Here is an 18,395-nt window from a genome sequence, read left to right on the forward strand (position 1 = left end):
ATATCACTCCAACTGCACATGCTCTACACCTTTACAGAGCCTCCACCAGCTTGAACAGTCCGCTGCTGACATGCAGGGTCCATGGATTCATGTCTCCATACCGGTACAAGTCCATCTGTTAGATACAATTTGAAACGAGACTCTTGCGACCAGCCAACATATTTCCAGTCATCGACAGTCCAATGTCGGTGTTGACAGGCCCAGGCGAGGCGTAAAACGTTTGTGTCGTACAGTCATCAAGGGTACACAAGTGGGCTTTCGTCTCCGAAAGCCAATACGGATGATGTTTCTTTGAATGGTTTGCACGTTGACACTTGTTGATGGCCCAGCATTGAACCCTGCTACAATTTGCGGAAGGGTTTCACTTCTATCACGTTGCACGATTCTCTTCAGTCGTCGTTGGTCCCTTTCTTGCAGGATCTTTTTCTGGCCGCAGCGATGCCGCAGATGTAATGTTTTACCGGATTCCTGATATTCACGGTACTCTCGTGAAATGGTCGTACGGGAAAATCCCCACTTCATCGTTGCCTCGGAGTTGCTGTGTCCCATCGACCGTGCGCCAACTGTAACACCGCGGTCAAACACATAAATATTGATAACCTTCCATTGTAGCAGCAGTAACCGATCTAACAACTCCGCCAGACACTTTTTGTCGTGCGAACCGCAGCGCCGTATTCTGCCTGTTTACATATCTTTGTATTTGAATACGCATGCCTACACCAGTTTCTTTGGCACTTCAGTGTATTATCATGTTTCACTTACACCATTCACTCAAAGTATCCGGACGCATCTACGTAATGCGGAGAGCACATGCCAGTATAAAAGGAGTAGGGGAATACTGTGTTGTCAGTACAGAAGCGATAACAGCCGAGTGGATCTGTCTGGGGAGCTCCGTGACCTGGAACGTGGACTACTCATTGGACGTCACCTGAGTAACAAATTCATCAGGGTGTGAAACTGGCCGGAGGAATCACTCTTAAGTTCCAAAGTGCTACCAGGAGTCCAACTAGCTCAACGACTGTGCGTTAGTAATGGTGATTATCGATAATCCAACTGGTTTTCGATTGTATCGATTTTTTCCATGGTAGATTAACCTGACTGTTAAAACTGCTCGAAATCACCGATTTTCGGTTTTTTATTCCTATTACTTCCAGTAATAAACATAAAAATTGAACCAAGACTAAAACATTTTGACTCAGTTTTAAGATACATAGAGTCAAAATACTACATTAAATAGACAAATAAAGGAAAATTTAGTCGATCCGTCGTTCGCTGTTTTCCTCGAAAACTGATAAGTGGTTGACTACTGCAAAAAAATCACCAGTGTTTTCCTTTTGATTATAATTTTTCGAAACTCCGCTTAAAAATCATGTTGTAATAAGGGACCATACCACTATTCTGGAATTACGAATAGTCAGCTCAGTGCTGAAAGGGGAAAAATGACGCTGACGAACTCTGTTTTTCGTGTGAATTTGTCTGTTTTCAAGCGCTACAAGCAGATTATGTAGACACGGACAGCAGATCAGCTATTTACTATTTTTATTGTATACTGTGAATGAAGTGTTGTTAAGTTATTAATTTATAACTCTTACGATACTTTCCTGCCTCTTTTAATGTTTCATAGAAATAGTAGACTAATATTTAATCTTGTAGAGCATATGAAACACTGATCTCCATTGCTACGTCGCTTCGTAAAAATATTTCCAGACTCGTGCGTAAAAACCAGTAGGGGTCAAGTCCCGCACACTGCACGTACATGCGCATCTTAAGCCATGAAACACGGCAACAGCACTGGACACATTACTAGACGTGCAATACTGTATGCAGTATCATTGGTGTCACTGAAGCCAGCACTTTAGTAATCGCAATATACAAGCGAGTTCAAAGGACGTGAAAACGTATGTTTATTTACTGCCGGCCGGAGTGGCCGAGCGGTTGTAGGTGCTACAGTCTGGAACCGCGCGACCGCTAAGGGCGCAGGTTCGAATCCTGCCTCGGGCGTGGATGTATGTGATGTCCTTAGGTTAGTTAGGTTTAAGTAGTTCTAAGTTCTAGGGGACTGATGACCTCAGAAGTTAAGTCCCATAGTACTCAGAGCCATTTGAAACATTTTTTTGAACGTATGTTTATTTACTAATAAAACAACCGTAAGAATTGAGGAAAAACTGATATAAGTACTGTAGCTTTAGATTTCTGACATAATGGCTCGAGCGGCTGCACGTACAATTTTCTACTTTCAGTCCACGTACTAGAGCAACGGTAACCCAGCCATTACCATGCTGTGAAGCATCATTGTACGTAAGCGTAAAATTAAGAACACCACCACAGAACACTGAAGGACCATCCAAATTAACTTGTGCGCCTACATAGTTCTCGGTATTAATAACAACAGTAGTGACGGCATAGCCTACCGGACATGCCACGTTACTACAGGAGGAGGAGGCGTTCTCACCTTACAGTCTATAAAGCTATCGATAATATTGTTATTAATAACGAGAACTATGTAGGCGCACAAGTCATTTTGCGTAGTCCTTCAGTGTTGAGTGATGGAGTTCTTAATTTTACGCTAACGAACAATGATGCCGCACAGCACGGAAATGGCTGGGTTACCGTTGCTCTAGTACGTGGACTGAAACTAGAAGAAGTACCAGGTCTCGACTCCTTAAATAGTCGTGACGTCATATCCTACCGGACATTTCAGATTTGTGAGGTCTACAACAGCGATATTGGTACGTCTTATTACCTTTCTACGATGTCGCTTGTTATCAAGACCAGAATCATCGAAAAATTAATGAATCGGAATCTCTGTCAGTTTGGGTCAAAGGTGTGGATAACTGTAGCAAAACTGGGTGTAATTTTCCGTAAAGCAGACGGAAGATACAAGGAATGGAACATGTTTCAATGCAAGCGTAACTAGAAACAAAGACACCGGCAGTGTTGAAATAGAATATGTACACTCCTGGAAATGGAAAAAAAAAAACACACATTGACACCGGTGTGTCAGACCCACCAAACTTGCTCCGGACACTGCGAGAGGGCTGTACAAGCAATGATCACACGCACGGCACAGCGGACACACCAGGAACCGCGGTGTTGGCCGTCGAATGCTAGCTGCGCAGCATTTGTGCACCGCCGCCGTCAGTGTCAGCCAGTTTGCCGTGGCATACGGAGCTCCATCGCAGTCTTTAACAGCGTGGACGTGAACCTTGTGTGCAGTTGACGGACTTTGAGCGAGGGCGTATAGTGGGCATGCGGGAGGCCGGGTGGACGTACCGCCGAATTGCTCAACACGTGGGGCGTGAGGTCTCCACAGTACATCGATGTTGTCGCCAGTGGTCGGCGGAAGGTGCACGTGCCCGTCGACCTGGGACCGGACCGCAGCGACGCACGGATGCACGCCGAGACCGTAGGATCCTACGCAGTGCCGTAGGGGACCGCACCGCCACTTCCCAGCAAATTAGGGACACTGTTGCTCCTGGGGTATCGGCGAGGACCATTCGCAACCGTCTCCATGAAGCTGGGCTACGGTCCCGCACACCGTTACGCCGTCTTCCGCTCACGCCCTAACATCGTGCAGCCCGCCTCCAGTGGTGTCGCGATAGGCGTGAATGGAGGGACGAATGGAGACGTGTCGTCTTCAGCGATGAGAGTCGCTTCTGCCTTGGTGCCAATGATGGTCGTATGCGTGTTTGGCGCCGTGCAGGTGAGCGCCACAATCAGGACTGCATACGACCGAGGCACACAGGGCCAATACCCGGCATCATGGTGTGGGGAGCGATCTCCTGCACTGCCCGTACACCTCTGGTGATCGTCGAGGGGACACTGAATAGTGCACGGTACATCCAAACCATCATCGAACCCATCGTTCTACCTTTCCTAGACCGGCAAGGGAACTTGTTGTTCCAACAGGACAATGCACGTCCGCATGTATCCCGTGCCACCCAACGTGCTCTAGAAGGTGTAAGTCAACTACCCTGGCCAGCAAGATCTCCGGATCTGTCCCCCATTGAGCATGTTTGGGACTGGATGAAGCGTCGTCTCACGCGGTCTGCACGTCCAGCACGAACGCTGGTCCAACTGAGGAGCCAGGTGGAAATGGCATGGCAAGCCGTTCCACAGGACTACATCCAGCATCTCTACGATCGTCTCCATGGGAGAATAGCAGCCTGCATTGCTGCGTAAGGTGGATATACACTGTACTAGTGCCGATATTGTGCATGCTCTGTTGCCTGTGTCTATGTGCCTGTGGTTCTGTCAGTGTGATCATGTGATTTCTCAGACCCCAGGAATGTGTCAATAAAGTTTCCCCTTCCTGGGACAATGAATTCACGGTGTTCTTATTTCAATTTCCAGGAGTGTATATTTTAAGGTGTTTAATAAATCGAGTATTAACATACGTAGCTTAATAACGTATTTTTAACCATTTTTGATCAACTTCGGCTTTACTTCGAAAAGTCTGCTCATAATGCAAGTGCTCCTGTAAGGAGAATATGCTATTTGTCGTTCATAACGAGTGCCTTGATTCATTCGAGTGTTCTTACATAAACTACAGTCCAATTTAAACGTGTATGTATGTAACTTGTTGATCTTCTCATAACACGATTACAATGTATGTGTTCAACTCAACTAGTACGTAAATATTTGTGCAACTGCGGAACTTGTTTCAACCACCTGGTCGAGATTACGTCATGTCAGTTCAGAAGTTCATAGTAGTACCATACACAAAGTTCCTGCAGTCGCCATCTTACTTCACAACACGTCAGGATTCAGTAAAATTTGCGCCCTTGCCAGTCTAGTAATATATGTCTGTGGGCAACAGGGACATTATTGTCAGCAGCGCTTTACCAGTTCTTGTGGACGGTGTTTTTTGTTCGTTACCATCGGCATTGTTATAAAAACGGCACTAATCGCTTCTTCCATTTTTTTATGTTGTTGTTGCTGTGGTCTTCAGTCCAGAGACTGGTTTGATGCAACTCTCCATGTTACTCTATTCTGTGCAAGCTTCTTCATCTCTCAGTACCTACTGCAACCTACATCCTTCTGAATCCGTTTAGTGTATTCATTTCTTGGTATACCTCCACGATTTTTACCCTCCACGCTGCGCTCCAGTACTAAATTGGTGATCCCTCGATGCCTCAGAATATGCCCTACCAACCGATCCCTTCTTCTAGTCAAGTTGTGTCACAAATTTCTCTTCTCTCCAATTCTATTCAATATCTCCTCATAAGTTATGTGATCTACCCATGTAATCTTCAGTATTCTTCTGTAGCACCACATTTTGAAAGCTTCTATTCTCTTCTTGTCTAAACTATTTATCGTCCATGATTCACTTCCATATATGGCTACACTACTTTCAGAAACGACTTCCTGGCACTGAAGTGTATACTCGATGTTAACAAATTTCTCTTCTTCAGAAACGCTTTCCTTGCCATTGCCAGTCTACACTTTATATCCTCCCTACTTTGACCGTCATCAGTTATTTTGCTCCCCAAATAGCAAAACTCATTTACTACTTTAAGTGTCTCATTTCCTAATCTAATTCCCTCAGCATCACCCGACTTAATTCGACTCCATTCCATTATCCTCGTTTTGATTTTGTTGATGTTCATCTTATATCCTCCTTTCAAGACACTGTTCATTTCGTTCAGCTGCCTTCCAGGTACTTTGCTGTCTCTGACAGAATTACAATGTCATCGGCGAACCTCAAAGTTTTTATTTCTTCTGCATGGATTTTAACACCTACTCCGAATTTTTCTTTTGTTTCCTTTGCTACTTGCTCAATATAGAGATTGAATATCATCGGGGATAGGCTACAACCCTATCTCACTCCCTTCCCAACCACTGATTGCCCGCATTTTTCGCATGTTCAACATGGTTAAGATCGTATTTGGTGTAGTATATTTTAAGGGATGGCTAGATGCCCTTGCCGTCGCCACCCAGACCCCTGGGACGGAATGAATGTATCCCAGATGTCTGCGTCTGTGTAATGCATGAAATTGAGCGAACGTTTTTCATATGTCTGCAAGGTGTGTAACTGAGGCGGGACGTGGAGAGCAGCCCGGTATTCACCTAGTGGGATGTGGAAAACCGCCTAAACATCGCATCCAGGCTGCCCGGCACACAAGCCCTCATCGTTAATCCACCGGCCGGATTCGATCCGGTGCTGGTGCTCCTAGCCGAGTTCAGGAAGCAGCGCATTAGTGCTCTCGGCTAACCTGGGGGGGGGGGGGGAATCACAAAAAATTACTTTTTTTTTAAGATTTATTTAAAAACGAAAAACACAATTTTGTAATGATTGCTAAGCGACATTTAAAAAGCTGTAAAGAACAATGCCACTGGATAATGGATGACTGGAAATGAGTGATTTGGAATTATTAATCACGATTTATCCTGTGGCAATGTGATGGAAGGGTTTTGGTTTGGTTAATACGTGGTGAACGCTACCTGTCGTCATGTATAATGCCAATAATGAAGTACAGTGGTAGTGATGTTGTTAGGATAAGGGGATGTTAGTCGTGGTTAGGATTCGGTCCCACTGTTGTGCTAAAGAAGACGCCAAATGCGGAAGTATATGAACAGATTTTACAACCTTGTGTACTGCATACAGTAGAGGAACAGTTCAGAGACGTCGACTGTATCAACATGACGTTGCACTGTGTCATAAAGCAGCATCTATGGTGCAATAGTTCGTGGACAATTACGTTCCTGAAGTAGAGTTCCGACCGGAACCCTATGGAAAAGCTTTGGAATGTATTAGAACTTCGACTTCGCTCCAGACTGCAGAGTCCAACATTTCATTCTTCTCTTGTTTCAACTCTTGTGGAGGAATGGGCTACCATTCTTGCACAGATGTTCGGAGACCTCACTGAAAGTAGCGTTCAAGCCTCCACAAAGGCGAAAGGTGGACATAGCCCATTTTAACATTCACTAATAGGTGTCCAGATTCATTTGATCAGATAATGTATGTAATTAGACAGTTTGGACGAAGATAATGAGACGTGCAGTCTAACAGATGACTGTCGAAATGAGGAGGATGAAACACATTGCTGAGTTGTAGTGTAACTTTAATACTCATTATTATGTGTTGGAATTTTCAGATATGCAGAAAATACGGTATAAACATCTGTACTCAGGAAATGAAATGAAAGACGTAAGTGAATTGAAATGGGTATTGTTCACCCAAATGTGGAATGTAGGCCACCAACATCTGAAGACAGTTACTGTATCATGTTCTGCACACAATAAGAAAGCCTTCCTCTTCGACAGGTATAAAGGGAGATGGAAACCGTTCTTCAGCACTCATGCCATGCAATCAAAAACAAACACTCGCCTGCAGTTTTACAGCTCCTTCCTCAAAATCGTTGTTGCTATTGCAGTCATGCTGGAGCCTGTTAATTACCGTACCTATCGTTCTACATCTTTCTCAGTATCATACTTCATCTTTTCTCTGAGTCATTGCCTCCTTTAATCTTATATAATTGTGAACTAAGATGCATTGAAGACAGAAACAATGGACATTGTAGATTTAGTGGCTTCACTGTAAGTGCCGGTAGCTATGCAACATGATCGACAAGTGCCTGCAGAATTACAAAGATGACAGTACAGCTGGCTGCAGAGCAGGTTGAAGTCACTTTCTTCAGGCAACCACCTCAAGAAGATCATCACTATCTACACTCTTCTCAAAGCCACTGCTGCTAGACTTTAGGGTACAACATTGCCGAGCTCTACTGGACTCTCTTGCATTTGTCGTCTTGCTATCATAGGACTTCGATTCTGTCAAAATTGCTAGACTGCTGGTAATAGATGTAGAAATATTTCCTTGGGACAATGGCTCTACCACAGGTTATCATGTGTAACCATCTGTATCTGCTCACATTATTGTCGAGCATGGCTCATTACACCCTGTTACAGCTGCATAGATGCTGATTTCTGGAACTTCAAGAGTCAGCTTCATCTACTCTGCTTATTTTCTTGCGAACATCAGTTTTTCCCAATGCAACAATCTGGCAGTTAGAGTTTTATTAATATTTGGTGACCAATAAATACTGTAACTGTGAAAGCGTTTATTTATAACAGTACATTACAGCCGGCCGTAGTGGCCGAGCGGCTCTAGGTGCTACAATCTGGAACAGCGCGACCGGTAGGGTCGCAGGTTCGAATCCTGCCTCGGGCATGGATGTATGTGATGTCCTTAGGTTAGTTAGGTTTAAGTAGTTCTAAGTTCTAGGGGACTCATGACCTCAGAAGTTAAGTCCCATAGTGCTGAGAGCCTTTTGAACAATTTTTGTTCATTACTGAAACTTGTTTTTCAGACTTTGCCTGCTGATTTAATGTTTTCGCTTTCTCAGTACTTTAATTACTAACAAAATGAAGCATATTGTCTTATTAACTAATTCACTGTCTTATTTCAGACCATATTTCTAGAGCATGCCTGTGGCATTTTGAACTTCTATGAACTGTGTCAGATATCCTTATACTCCACATTTATTGTGAAATCAAGTGTAAAGTCAAGTTATTACAGTCGTTTTTATGAGAAGTTATTTTCTTTTTGCTTTTGTTGAATTGAGTCGATACTGCTAAATGTAATGTAGCCGCATTATTAATGCTGTTCCTGTGTTCTTGTCGTAAATATGGGTTGGTTGGGTTGTTTGGGGGAAGAGACAAAACAGCAAGGTCATCGGTCTCATCGGTTTAGGGAAGCACAGCATTTGCCTGGAGCGATTTAGGGAAATCACAGAAAATCTAAATCAGGATGGCCGGACACGGGATTGAACCGTCGTCCTCGTAAATATGCAGGCAGTATGCAATGAATGACATGTTCTGAAGAGAACTTGATACTAAGGTAACTTCCATTATTTGTATTATTTGTATAGCTGGAGTACTAAGAAACTTATGAGTTTGGCATATGTTTTTAATACGCATGACATCTGTGCCAAATACGAGTCCATTTGCAGTTGTAGAGTCAGTCAAAGTGGATTGGAAATTCTGTCCACATCTTCTGGAAGCTCTCCTGGACTTGATATGCGCAGGTGACTTAAATTGATTCTAAATACTGATAGAGAAATGCCAGTTTAAGTACTTTGTATCTTATTTATTTACGAAAGTAAAAATACAGAAACAACATTGAGTATATTGAGAGTTAAGGACAGCACTTTAAGTACTGATTAGAAGGGATGGTTAATAGTGGAAGCCGCTCTTGAAGCCTTCATCGAAGCCGAAACCGGCACCGTGGCCGCCGTCGTGGGCAGCGTGTCCGTCTCCGTGCCCATATCCGTGATATCCGTGGCGGTGCGCGTTGGTCTGAGCAGTCTGCGCCGCTGCGGCAGCGCGCACGGCGGCGCGCTGCGTGGCAGCCAGGTCTGCACGAGCGTCGTCCAGCTGCGCCTGTGCCTGCGAGAGGCGCGTGCGCGCAGCTGCCACCATGCCGCTCTGCGAAGCCAGCTCGGCCTGCGCCTCCTGAGCAGCGCGCGCCGCCTGGTCTGCCGACAGCTGCGCCGCATTCACAGCTGCGGACGCTGCGCGCACCTCCTGCTGCGCCTGTGCCGACGCCTGTTGGGCCGTCGTCGCCGCGCGCTGTGCCTGAGCCAGCTGCTGCAGCTCAGACTCCAGCTGCGCGTGCGCATCTCGTGCTGCGCGCTCCAGGTTCGAGACGATTGCCTGCCAAAGGATATGCATTTCAGATTTCGTACATAGTGAAGAATTACAACAACCGTGCAAAATATATCGCCTAAAAATATTCCACAGGATCATTTTCTGTGTGAAAATAATATCTAAAGGCCAGCCTGATTTTTCCAGAATACAGGTGGCTGGGGTAAAATACAGGGAGCTAAAGGCTATTTACAATTTGTACAGAAGCCAAATGGCAGTTATAAGAGTCGAGGGGCATGAAAGGGAAGCAGTGGTTGGAAGGGAGTCTCTCCCCGATGTTATTCAATCTCTATATTGAGCAAGCAGTAATGAAAACAAAATACAAATTCATGGAGAAGAAATAAAAACTTTGAGGTTCGCCGATGACGTAATTCTGCCTCTGACAGAGGACCTGGAAGAAGAGTTGAACGGAATGGACAGTGTCTTGAAAGGAGGATATAAGATGAACATCAACAAAAGCAAAATGAGGATAATAGAATGTAGTCGAATTAAGTTGGGTGATGCTGAGGGAATTAGCTTAGGAAATGAGACACTTAAAGTAGTAAAGGAGTTTTGCTATTTGGGGAGCAAAATAACTGATGGTCGAAGTAGAGAGGATATAAAATGTAGATTGGCAATGGCAAGGAAAGCGTTTCTGAAGAAGACAAATTTGTTAACATCGAGTATAGAGTTCAGTGTCAGGAAGTCGTTTCTGAAAGTATTTGTATGGAGTGTAGCCATGTATGGAAGTGAAACGTGGACGATCAATAGCTTAGACAAGAAGAGAATACAAGTTTTCAAAATGTGGTGCTACAGAAGAATTCTGAAGATTAGATGGGTAGATCACATAACTAATGAGGAGGTATTGAATAGAATTGGAGAGAAGAGAAATTTGTGGCACAACTTGACTAGAAGAAGGGATCGGTTGGTAAGACATGTTCTGAGGCATCAAGGGATCACCAATTTAGTATTGGAGGGCAGTGTGGAGGGTAAAAATTGTAGAGTGAGACCAAGAGATGAATACACTAAGCAGATTCAGAAGGATGCAGGTTGCAGTAGATACGGGGAGATGAAGAAGCTTGCACAGGATAGAGTAGCATGGAGAGCTGCATCAAACCAGTCTCAGGACTGAAGACCACAACAACAACAACAGGTAAGTACAGTTAAGGTCAATACAAATGCTCACAGGTCTGTTCAGCCCACTGAATCGCTTAACAGAGATGCTTTACATGCTTGGAGACAGATTATCCACCTTTAAATATAGAATGTAGAAATGTACTACAACCCCTTGCACATGACTCCTGTAGGGATCACAAACATGAGGTTAGGTTAATTGCAGTGCACATAGAGACTTTTAAGCAATCATTCTCTATGTATCCTATACATGTATGGAACAGGAAGAAGCCTTAATGAGTGGCACAACAGGATGCGCTCTGTGCCATGAACGTCACAGTGGTGTACAGAGTTTAGATGTAGATGCAGATTTCCTGCCTCTGTAGACTAAGTTTTCATATATATTTCACAAACCTCTATGTAATGCACAGCAGAATGTATTATGTACCAGTATTAGTCACTTCCTGTTTTATTCCATTTGCATATGTGTGAGGAAGAAACGACTCTTGACATCTGTCACTTACGCTTTTCTCGTGATTCAGATTCAAGATATATAATACAGGCAGTAGAACTGGTAAAAAATCTGTCCTCTAACTGTATCAGGCAGATTCTGTGAAAGAGGTAAACCGCCTTCCGATGATACTGAAGAAATTCCATGAAAACCTATTTTCTTTTTTTTCAGGTATTCTCTCCATGAATCTAAACTATCTACTTGTTTTCCATTGTATTGATTTAATATGCACATTTCATTTTGTGTCACTTCATTATGAATGACTGTAAAATTTGCCCATCATTTTGTAATACAGTACTATTGGATTCTCCTGTTTCTGAACATTATCATTCTTAGTCAAAGTCATTAATGTTTGTGAGTTTTGTTGCAGTCAACACACACGGAATTCTTTCAAATCCTTAGAATGCAAAAACTAGGTGATAAGAAGTGGTAATGGAAAAATACTCGATCAGCAGATTGTGCATCAATGTCTCAGACCAAATCTCAAACCTCCCCACATCAGTGCTTGTTGAAGCCCCAAGCAACACAAGCTGCAACTTAGGGTATAAAGCTTAGGGGAGCGCCAGAGTTGCCACAACTTTAGATTTTCTGCACAGGACTCGTCACAACTAGTAGCGGCCATTGAGTGAGAGCACATTTTACTACTGACAATAACTGTGATATAGTGATACCACTAATGCAACGATCCCAGTGTTCTTAAATATTCATAGCATAAATTGAGAAATAAAATACGTAATGTATACTTAAGGGTTTCCTACTGTCAAAATATTTCGAAATAAATAAATAAACTAATGTATTGTGTGGACATTTTAATATGGTGGTTTTAGAAGATGGTGCCTTGAAATATTGTTGTGTACTACCTCATTCATGGCACTGCCTACTTCAACAGGCAATTGAATGGCTGTCACCACTGAATATCAAGAGGTTGTAACAATGGAAAATTGTACTTAAGTGCAGGAGGATCTCCAACGAATTGATGTATGGTGCAGGGAATGGCAACTGAATTTCAATGTAGACAAGTGTAATGTGCTGCGAATGCATTGAAAGACAGATACTTTATCATTTAGCTACAACTATAAGCAGTTAATTCCATAAATTATCTGGGAGTAGGCATTAGAAGTGATCTAAAATGGAATGACCATATAAAATTTATCGTCGGTCAAGCAGATGCCAGATTCAGATTCACTGGAAGAATTCTAAAGAAATGCAGTCCGAAAACAAAGGAAGTAGGTTACAATACACTTGTTTGCCCACTGCTTGAATACTGCTCACCGGTGTGGGATCCCTACCAGATAGGGTTGATAGAAGAGAGAGAGAAGATCCAATGCAGAGCACCGAGCTTCGTTACAGGATCATTTACTAATCGCGTTATGGAGATGATAGATAAACTCCAGTGGAAAACTCTGCAAGAGAGACGCTCAGTAGCTCGGTACGGACTTTTGTTGAAGTTTCGAGAATATACCTTCACCGAAGAGTCAAGCAGTATATTGCTCCCTCCTACATATATCTCACGAAGAGACCATAAGGATAAAATCAGAGAGATTAGAGCCTACACAGAGGCATACCGACAATCTTTCTTTCCACAAACTATACGAGACTGGAATAGAAGGGAGAACCAATAGAGGTGCTCAAGGTACCCTCCGCCACACACTGTCAGGTGGCTTGCGTAGTATGGATGTAGATACTTTGGTTTCCTTAGAGTCGCTCTATTTTCTCATTTCGAAATGAGTGAAAAGGCTAATCCTGGTCCTTCGTGGACTTCGGTACTGACTTCCACAACATGAGAACAGATTGGTGACTGATTTTATCCTGTATGAGTCCTGCTTTTGCATTAGCAACAATCACAGATGTATGCGGCCAGCCATGTGAGACAGTGTTGGGGTTCATTTCCCCACACCTCTCCTCTCCAAGTAATGACTTAAGCTCTAGTTTATTTATGCTTGCAGTCCATTGCCACCTAAAGTGCCTGTACTATACACATACACCTCGAAATACATACAACCATGATGTGACGAATCACCACAGTTGTATGAGAGTTTCAATGTTTAGCTTATTTCACAATTATCAATTAATGACAGATATTAACAACAGTACACAGTGCGGTATCCTACAGCTGGTTCTCAGTTCTCATTTACTTTCCTTTCGGGCACTGCGCTTTTCTCATGCAGCTGCCAGAGCAACCCACCTGCTTTCCGGCGAGCGCAGCCTGCGCCGTGGCTGCTGCGGCGGCGGCGTTCTGAGCCAGGCTCTCCTTGGCCTGGAAGGCAGCCTGTCCACCCGCCGTGTGCTGGCCGGCCACTGCCCTGTGCGCAGCATCCACGGCTCCCTGCGCGATGCTCACCAGGCCTGCACCCACGCTGTGTCCGTGTCCGTGCCCGTGGCCAGATCCGTAGCCGTGCCCGTAGCTGTGGCTGCCGTAGCTGCGGGACTCTGCGCCCTCCGCGTCCATGTCGTCCTTTCTCACCTGGCGACATACCTCCTGGCTTCAAAAACTCACCTACTTCATTCAGATTACTTAAATATGCTTCTTAATTTAAAAATAGACAACAAATGCACTTTTATCCATATACTGAGACAGCATTGAGAAGCAAGAACATTATGAGTTGCCATGATAATCTCTTCATATTCTGAGCTCAGATGTTATGAGGTGCCCTGATCTGAATTATCTCCTCCACACTTGCCCTTGCCTAATGAAGATTCTTTTTAATCCACAACTTTCAATAAACACATATCGTTATCTCCAATTTGACTATGTCAAATAGCAAGAAAAGTTGTATCGTATAACAACAACATCGGTAAGTCACAATTGGAATCAGTCGACGTACACACATATCTATGTGTAACAATTTGCTGGGATATGAAATGGAATTATCACATAGATTCAAACTGAATTTTATAGGCAGGATACTGAGAAAATGCGGTCAGTGTACAAAGAAGACTGCTTACAAATCACTTGTGCATCCCATCATGTGATACTGCTCAAGTGTGTGGCTATCATACGAAACCAGACAAATAGCGGATGTTGAACATATATGAAGAAAGGTGGCACGAATGTTCACAAGTATGTCTTATTCGCAGGAGAGCGCAACGGAAATGTCGAAAAATCTAGATTGACAGATGTTTGAAATAGACTCCAGTCATCCTGCGAAAGACTACTTATAAAATTTCAAGAACCAATGTTAAGTGAAAATCAAGATATATTCGCCCCCCCCCCCCCTCCATTGTATTGCTCATGAATGGACTGTGGAGACTGATTATAGCAACCACAGGCGCATAGGCATTAAAGCAGTCATTCTTCCGTTCTCCATAAGCGAATGGAATCAAAAGAAACGCACATATGTGGTACCATGCTAAGAACTGTCTGCCATGCACTTGACAGTGGTTTGCGTGGTGTGAACGTAGATTGAGATGCGGATATGGTTCAGTAATATATTCCTGCCCAAGAGAAGTCTACTACTATCAAACTTAGACCTTAATTTGCGGAAGACATTTCTGAAAAAGTGTGTCTGGAGCACAGCTTGGTACATTAGTGGAGCATGGACTATGGCAAAACCGGAGCAGAAGGAAATCGAAGCATTTGAGACGTGGTGCTACAGATGAATGTTGAAAATTAGGTAGACTGATAAGGTACGAATGAGGAGATTCTTTCCAGATTCGCTGAAGAAAGGATTATATGAATAGCACTGACAAGAAGAAGGGACAGGATGACTGGACATCTGTTAAGACATCAGGGATAACTTCCATGGTACTAGAGGGAGCTGTAGGGGTAAAAACTGTAGAGGAAGGTAGAGACTGGAACACATCTTGCAAATAATTTAGGAGGCAGCTTACGAGGAGGTTTGTTGCCCACTAGTATTTACTGTCTGCCAGTGGCAGTTATACATTTTTATTTAGTAAATAAAAGTAGAACTTACAGAATATAGAACCAGTTTTCTGACTAGATTTAAAATTTCCTAGCATACAGAACTGATTATGTCGTTCTTAATGCAACCAAATCGTCATATGTAAAAGCAACTTCGAGAGTATTTCTTGACAGTGTTATACCGCTATTATTGTTCACGAAATAGTGTCCGCAGCTCGTGGTCGTGCGGTAGCGTTCTCGCTTCCCGACGGGGCCAGGGATTTTCTCTGCCTCGTGATGACTGGGTGTTGTGTGATGTCCTTAGGTTAGTTAGGTTTAAGTAGTTCTAAGTTCTATGGGACTGATGACCTCAGATGTTAAGTCCCGTAGTGCTAGAGCCATTTGAACACCATTGGCCAATGAAACAGAGAAGTGGCACATTTTGCAAGGTTGCTTGCAGAGTTTAGATGTAGATATAGAAGCAGTTTCCATTTCGAGGAAGACTGTTGACTGAACAAGCAATATCGCTTTGGTGAAAGATATATTAAGGAATGCCTAATTTTGAAAATGACTGTATGTTCACTTCATGAGATTCGGATATTCTTAGACAGGCATAGCGTGTCTTCTTCCAAAATCTCGGTTATGCAAAGATCAGGTACGCAAATACCAGTTTCGTATTGTTGTCAGTTTGAATCCTGAGATGGCTCTGAACGTAAGCTTTACTTGCCCCATAAACATCTACGTCACGATTCTAATACTATCACCACCTAAAATATTGCTCCTGTCATTGTTATGTGATGTCGTAGAAGGTCTTCTTTCATGATTTAAGATGAGATTACTACATCTGCATCTACAGTTATACTCCGCAAGCCACCCAACGGTGTGTGGCGGAGAGCACTTTACGTGCCACTGTCATTACCTCCATTTCCTGTTCCAGTAGCGTATGGTTCGCGGGAAGAACGACTGCCGGAAAGCCTCCGTGCGCGCTCGAATCTCTCTAATTTTACATTCGTGATCTCCTCGGGAGGTATAAGTAGGGAGAAGCAATATATTCGGTGCCTCATCCAGAAACGCACCCTCTCGAAACCTGGACAGCAAGCTACATGGCGATGCAGAGCGCCTCTCTTGCAGAGTCTGCCACTTGAGTTTGCTAAACATCTCCGTAACGCTATCACGCTTACTAAATAACCCTGTGACGAAACGCGCCGCTCTTCTTTGGATCTTCACTATCTCCTCTGTCAACCCCACACTGATGAGCAACACACAAGTATAGGTCGAACGAGTGTTTTGTAAGCATCTGGTCGTTTCAAAACCGATATGATTTGCAACCAAATGTACAAAACATTCTGTTTGATATTTAAAGTGAACCTTGTGGAAGTTTAGAACAGAATTACATAGAACACATTAAGGTGTGGGATTGCTGCGTCTCAGACATTTGTGCACATCGTACACAGGGAAAGCTTTCGACATACACAAGTACATATTCGTTTCCCACTTATGACAAACAGAAGAATTTTGGAAAACTACTTACCGTTGGCTCAAATGCTCCCGCATCGTCCGCTGGTCTAGACAAGACGACACCTGCAAAGCAATCGGAATTCGTAACTACATAGCTTTGAGTGGAATGATGATAACTCGTTTCAAGTATTGAATGTTTGTTTGTTAGAAACAGAAGTAGCAAGTGAAATTAAAGCTATATTGGTAAAAAAAAAGTCGTCTGGTAGATGTACTTACTGACAAGGGCCAGAAGAAGTACTATCCTGGCGGCCATTTTGCTTCGGCGTGAACTGCAATCTGAAAACAGCAATTGTCATCTTAAGCGCAAAATTAAGAGATTGTTAAATAGTTTATCGATACGTTAATATAAGAACTGTTTAGGCTGGAAATAATTTGATGTTCATAGCGATTTTATAAAATATCACATATTCTTCTTGAACTATCTACGTTAAAGTTGCCTCGACTGAGGTCTTAAACTCATATCCTCAATCAGACAAACGGATAGTTCAAAGAAGATACAAATCGCTCCAAAACTATTTTTATAAAGTGAATTAATTCAAGAGATGTTTTGTGTACGGAATGGTTATATGAAATAAAAGCGTTATAGAGGCTACGTAAATGTGTTTTCATCATCTCTGAGTTACTTGTGAAAGTCTACAGCTGCCTTCGTTCAGAGAACAGTCGTCAACATCTTCAATATCGACATTTGCTAATTCAGTTAGTCTAATAGCGCTGACGTACTGCTCTGGTAATACTATAATACATTATATTAGTAAGTTTTACTTGACGAGATAGGCTAGCAACAATTTAAAACGTAGGTAAGGAAGTAATGATCTACTGAAACATAGAAATAGCATTTCATCATAGAAATGTCGGTGCAGGGAAGTGAAGAGGGATGAAGGCGTGCTGCAGTGCTGAGGATCTTACCAAGAGCGGCTTCCTTTGCCCGGAGAGCTACGGCGAGTGATGTTCCAACCAGCTCCCCGAGCTTTTATAGTCGCCTGCGAGCGCAAAAAGCGAACACACGCCGATCTGCCACCGCGTACCTCTGCAAAAGCGCCTCAAAGCCAACGGTCGATTTTCTCGCCGTACACAAAAACAGTTTCATTGTTCTCATCTCCGGCGTTCTACTTTTACGAGTCGCTACACGATCTGCAGGCTCCGTTACTATACCAGATCGAACGGTTCGTAGTGACTAGTTGCATTTCGTAAGTACTTTTTGTTTTCACTGTTTTTGTATACCAATATGCGTATCACCTTTGCTTTATATGTTTTGTCACGTTTTTGTTTAAAGTTCTTAGAAAATTCAGCTAATCGTTGTTATTATTTGACATTATTATCTATTTTAAGGCGATATTCATATTACAGAACATTGCTAGCAAATAGGTATGTCAGTAGTACTTACGTTTTCAAAAACTGTTTACTATTTCTTCTTCTTCTTCCTCTTTCCGGTAGCATCAAAGTGTTACAGTAATACGAAGAATCGGGAAAGCTGGGAAAGGTTGCCGCCCCAAGTTAATATGGTATCATATACAGGGTGGTCCATTGATCGTGATCAGGCCAAATATTTCACGAAATAAGCATCAAACGAAATAACTACGAAGAACGAAACTCGTATAGCTTGAAGTGGCAAACCAGATGGCGCTATGGTTGGCCCGCTAGATGGCGATGCCATTGGTCAAACGGATATCAACTGCGTTTTTAAAAAAATAGGAACCCCCATTTTTAATTACATATTCTTGTAGTACGTAAAGAAAAATGAATCTTTTAGTTGGACTACTTTTGCCGCTTTGTGACATATGGCGC

General features: G+C 43.1%; 1 protein-coding gene across 1 annotated transcript; it reads right to left on the reverse strand.

The window, feature by feature from the left end:
- Positions 1–9,076: 9,076 nt before the first annotated feature.
- On the reverse strand, positions 9,077–17,558 carry LOC126298479 (tol-Pal system protein TolA-like). The gene is made up of 5 exons (XM_049989815.1): positions 17,517–17,558; positions 16,827–16,886; positions 16,624–16,673; positions 13,437–13,715; positions 9,077–9,657 (listed from the first exon to the last, which is right to left on the reverse strand). The coding sequence occupies exons 2-5, from the start codon at positions 16,861–16,863 to the stop codon at positions 9,178–9,180; spliced, it is 846 nt and encodes a 281-aa protein (XP_049845772.1). The 5' UTR covers positions 16,864–16,886; positions 17,517–17,558; the 3' UTR covers positions 9,077–9,177.
- Between the last annotated feature and the right edge of the window lie 837 nt (positions 17,559–18,395).

Source organism: Schistocerca gregaria, chromosome X (assembly GCF_023897955.1).
Source record: "Schistocerca gregaria isolate iqSchGreg1 chromosome X, iqSchGreg1.2, whole genome shotgun sequence".
In the NCBI taxonomy this organism is placed as follows: domain Eukaryota; kingdom Metazoa; phylum Arthropoda; class Insecta; order Orthoptera; family Acrididae; genus Schistocerca; species Schistocerca gregaria.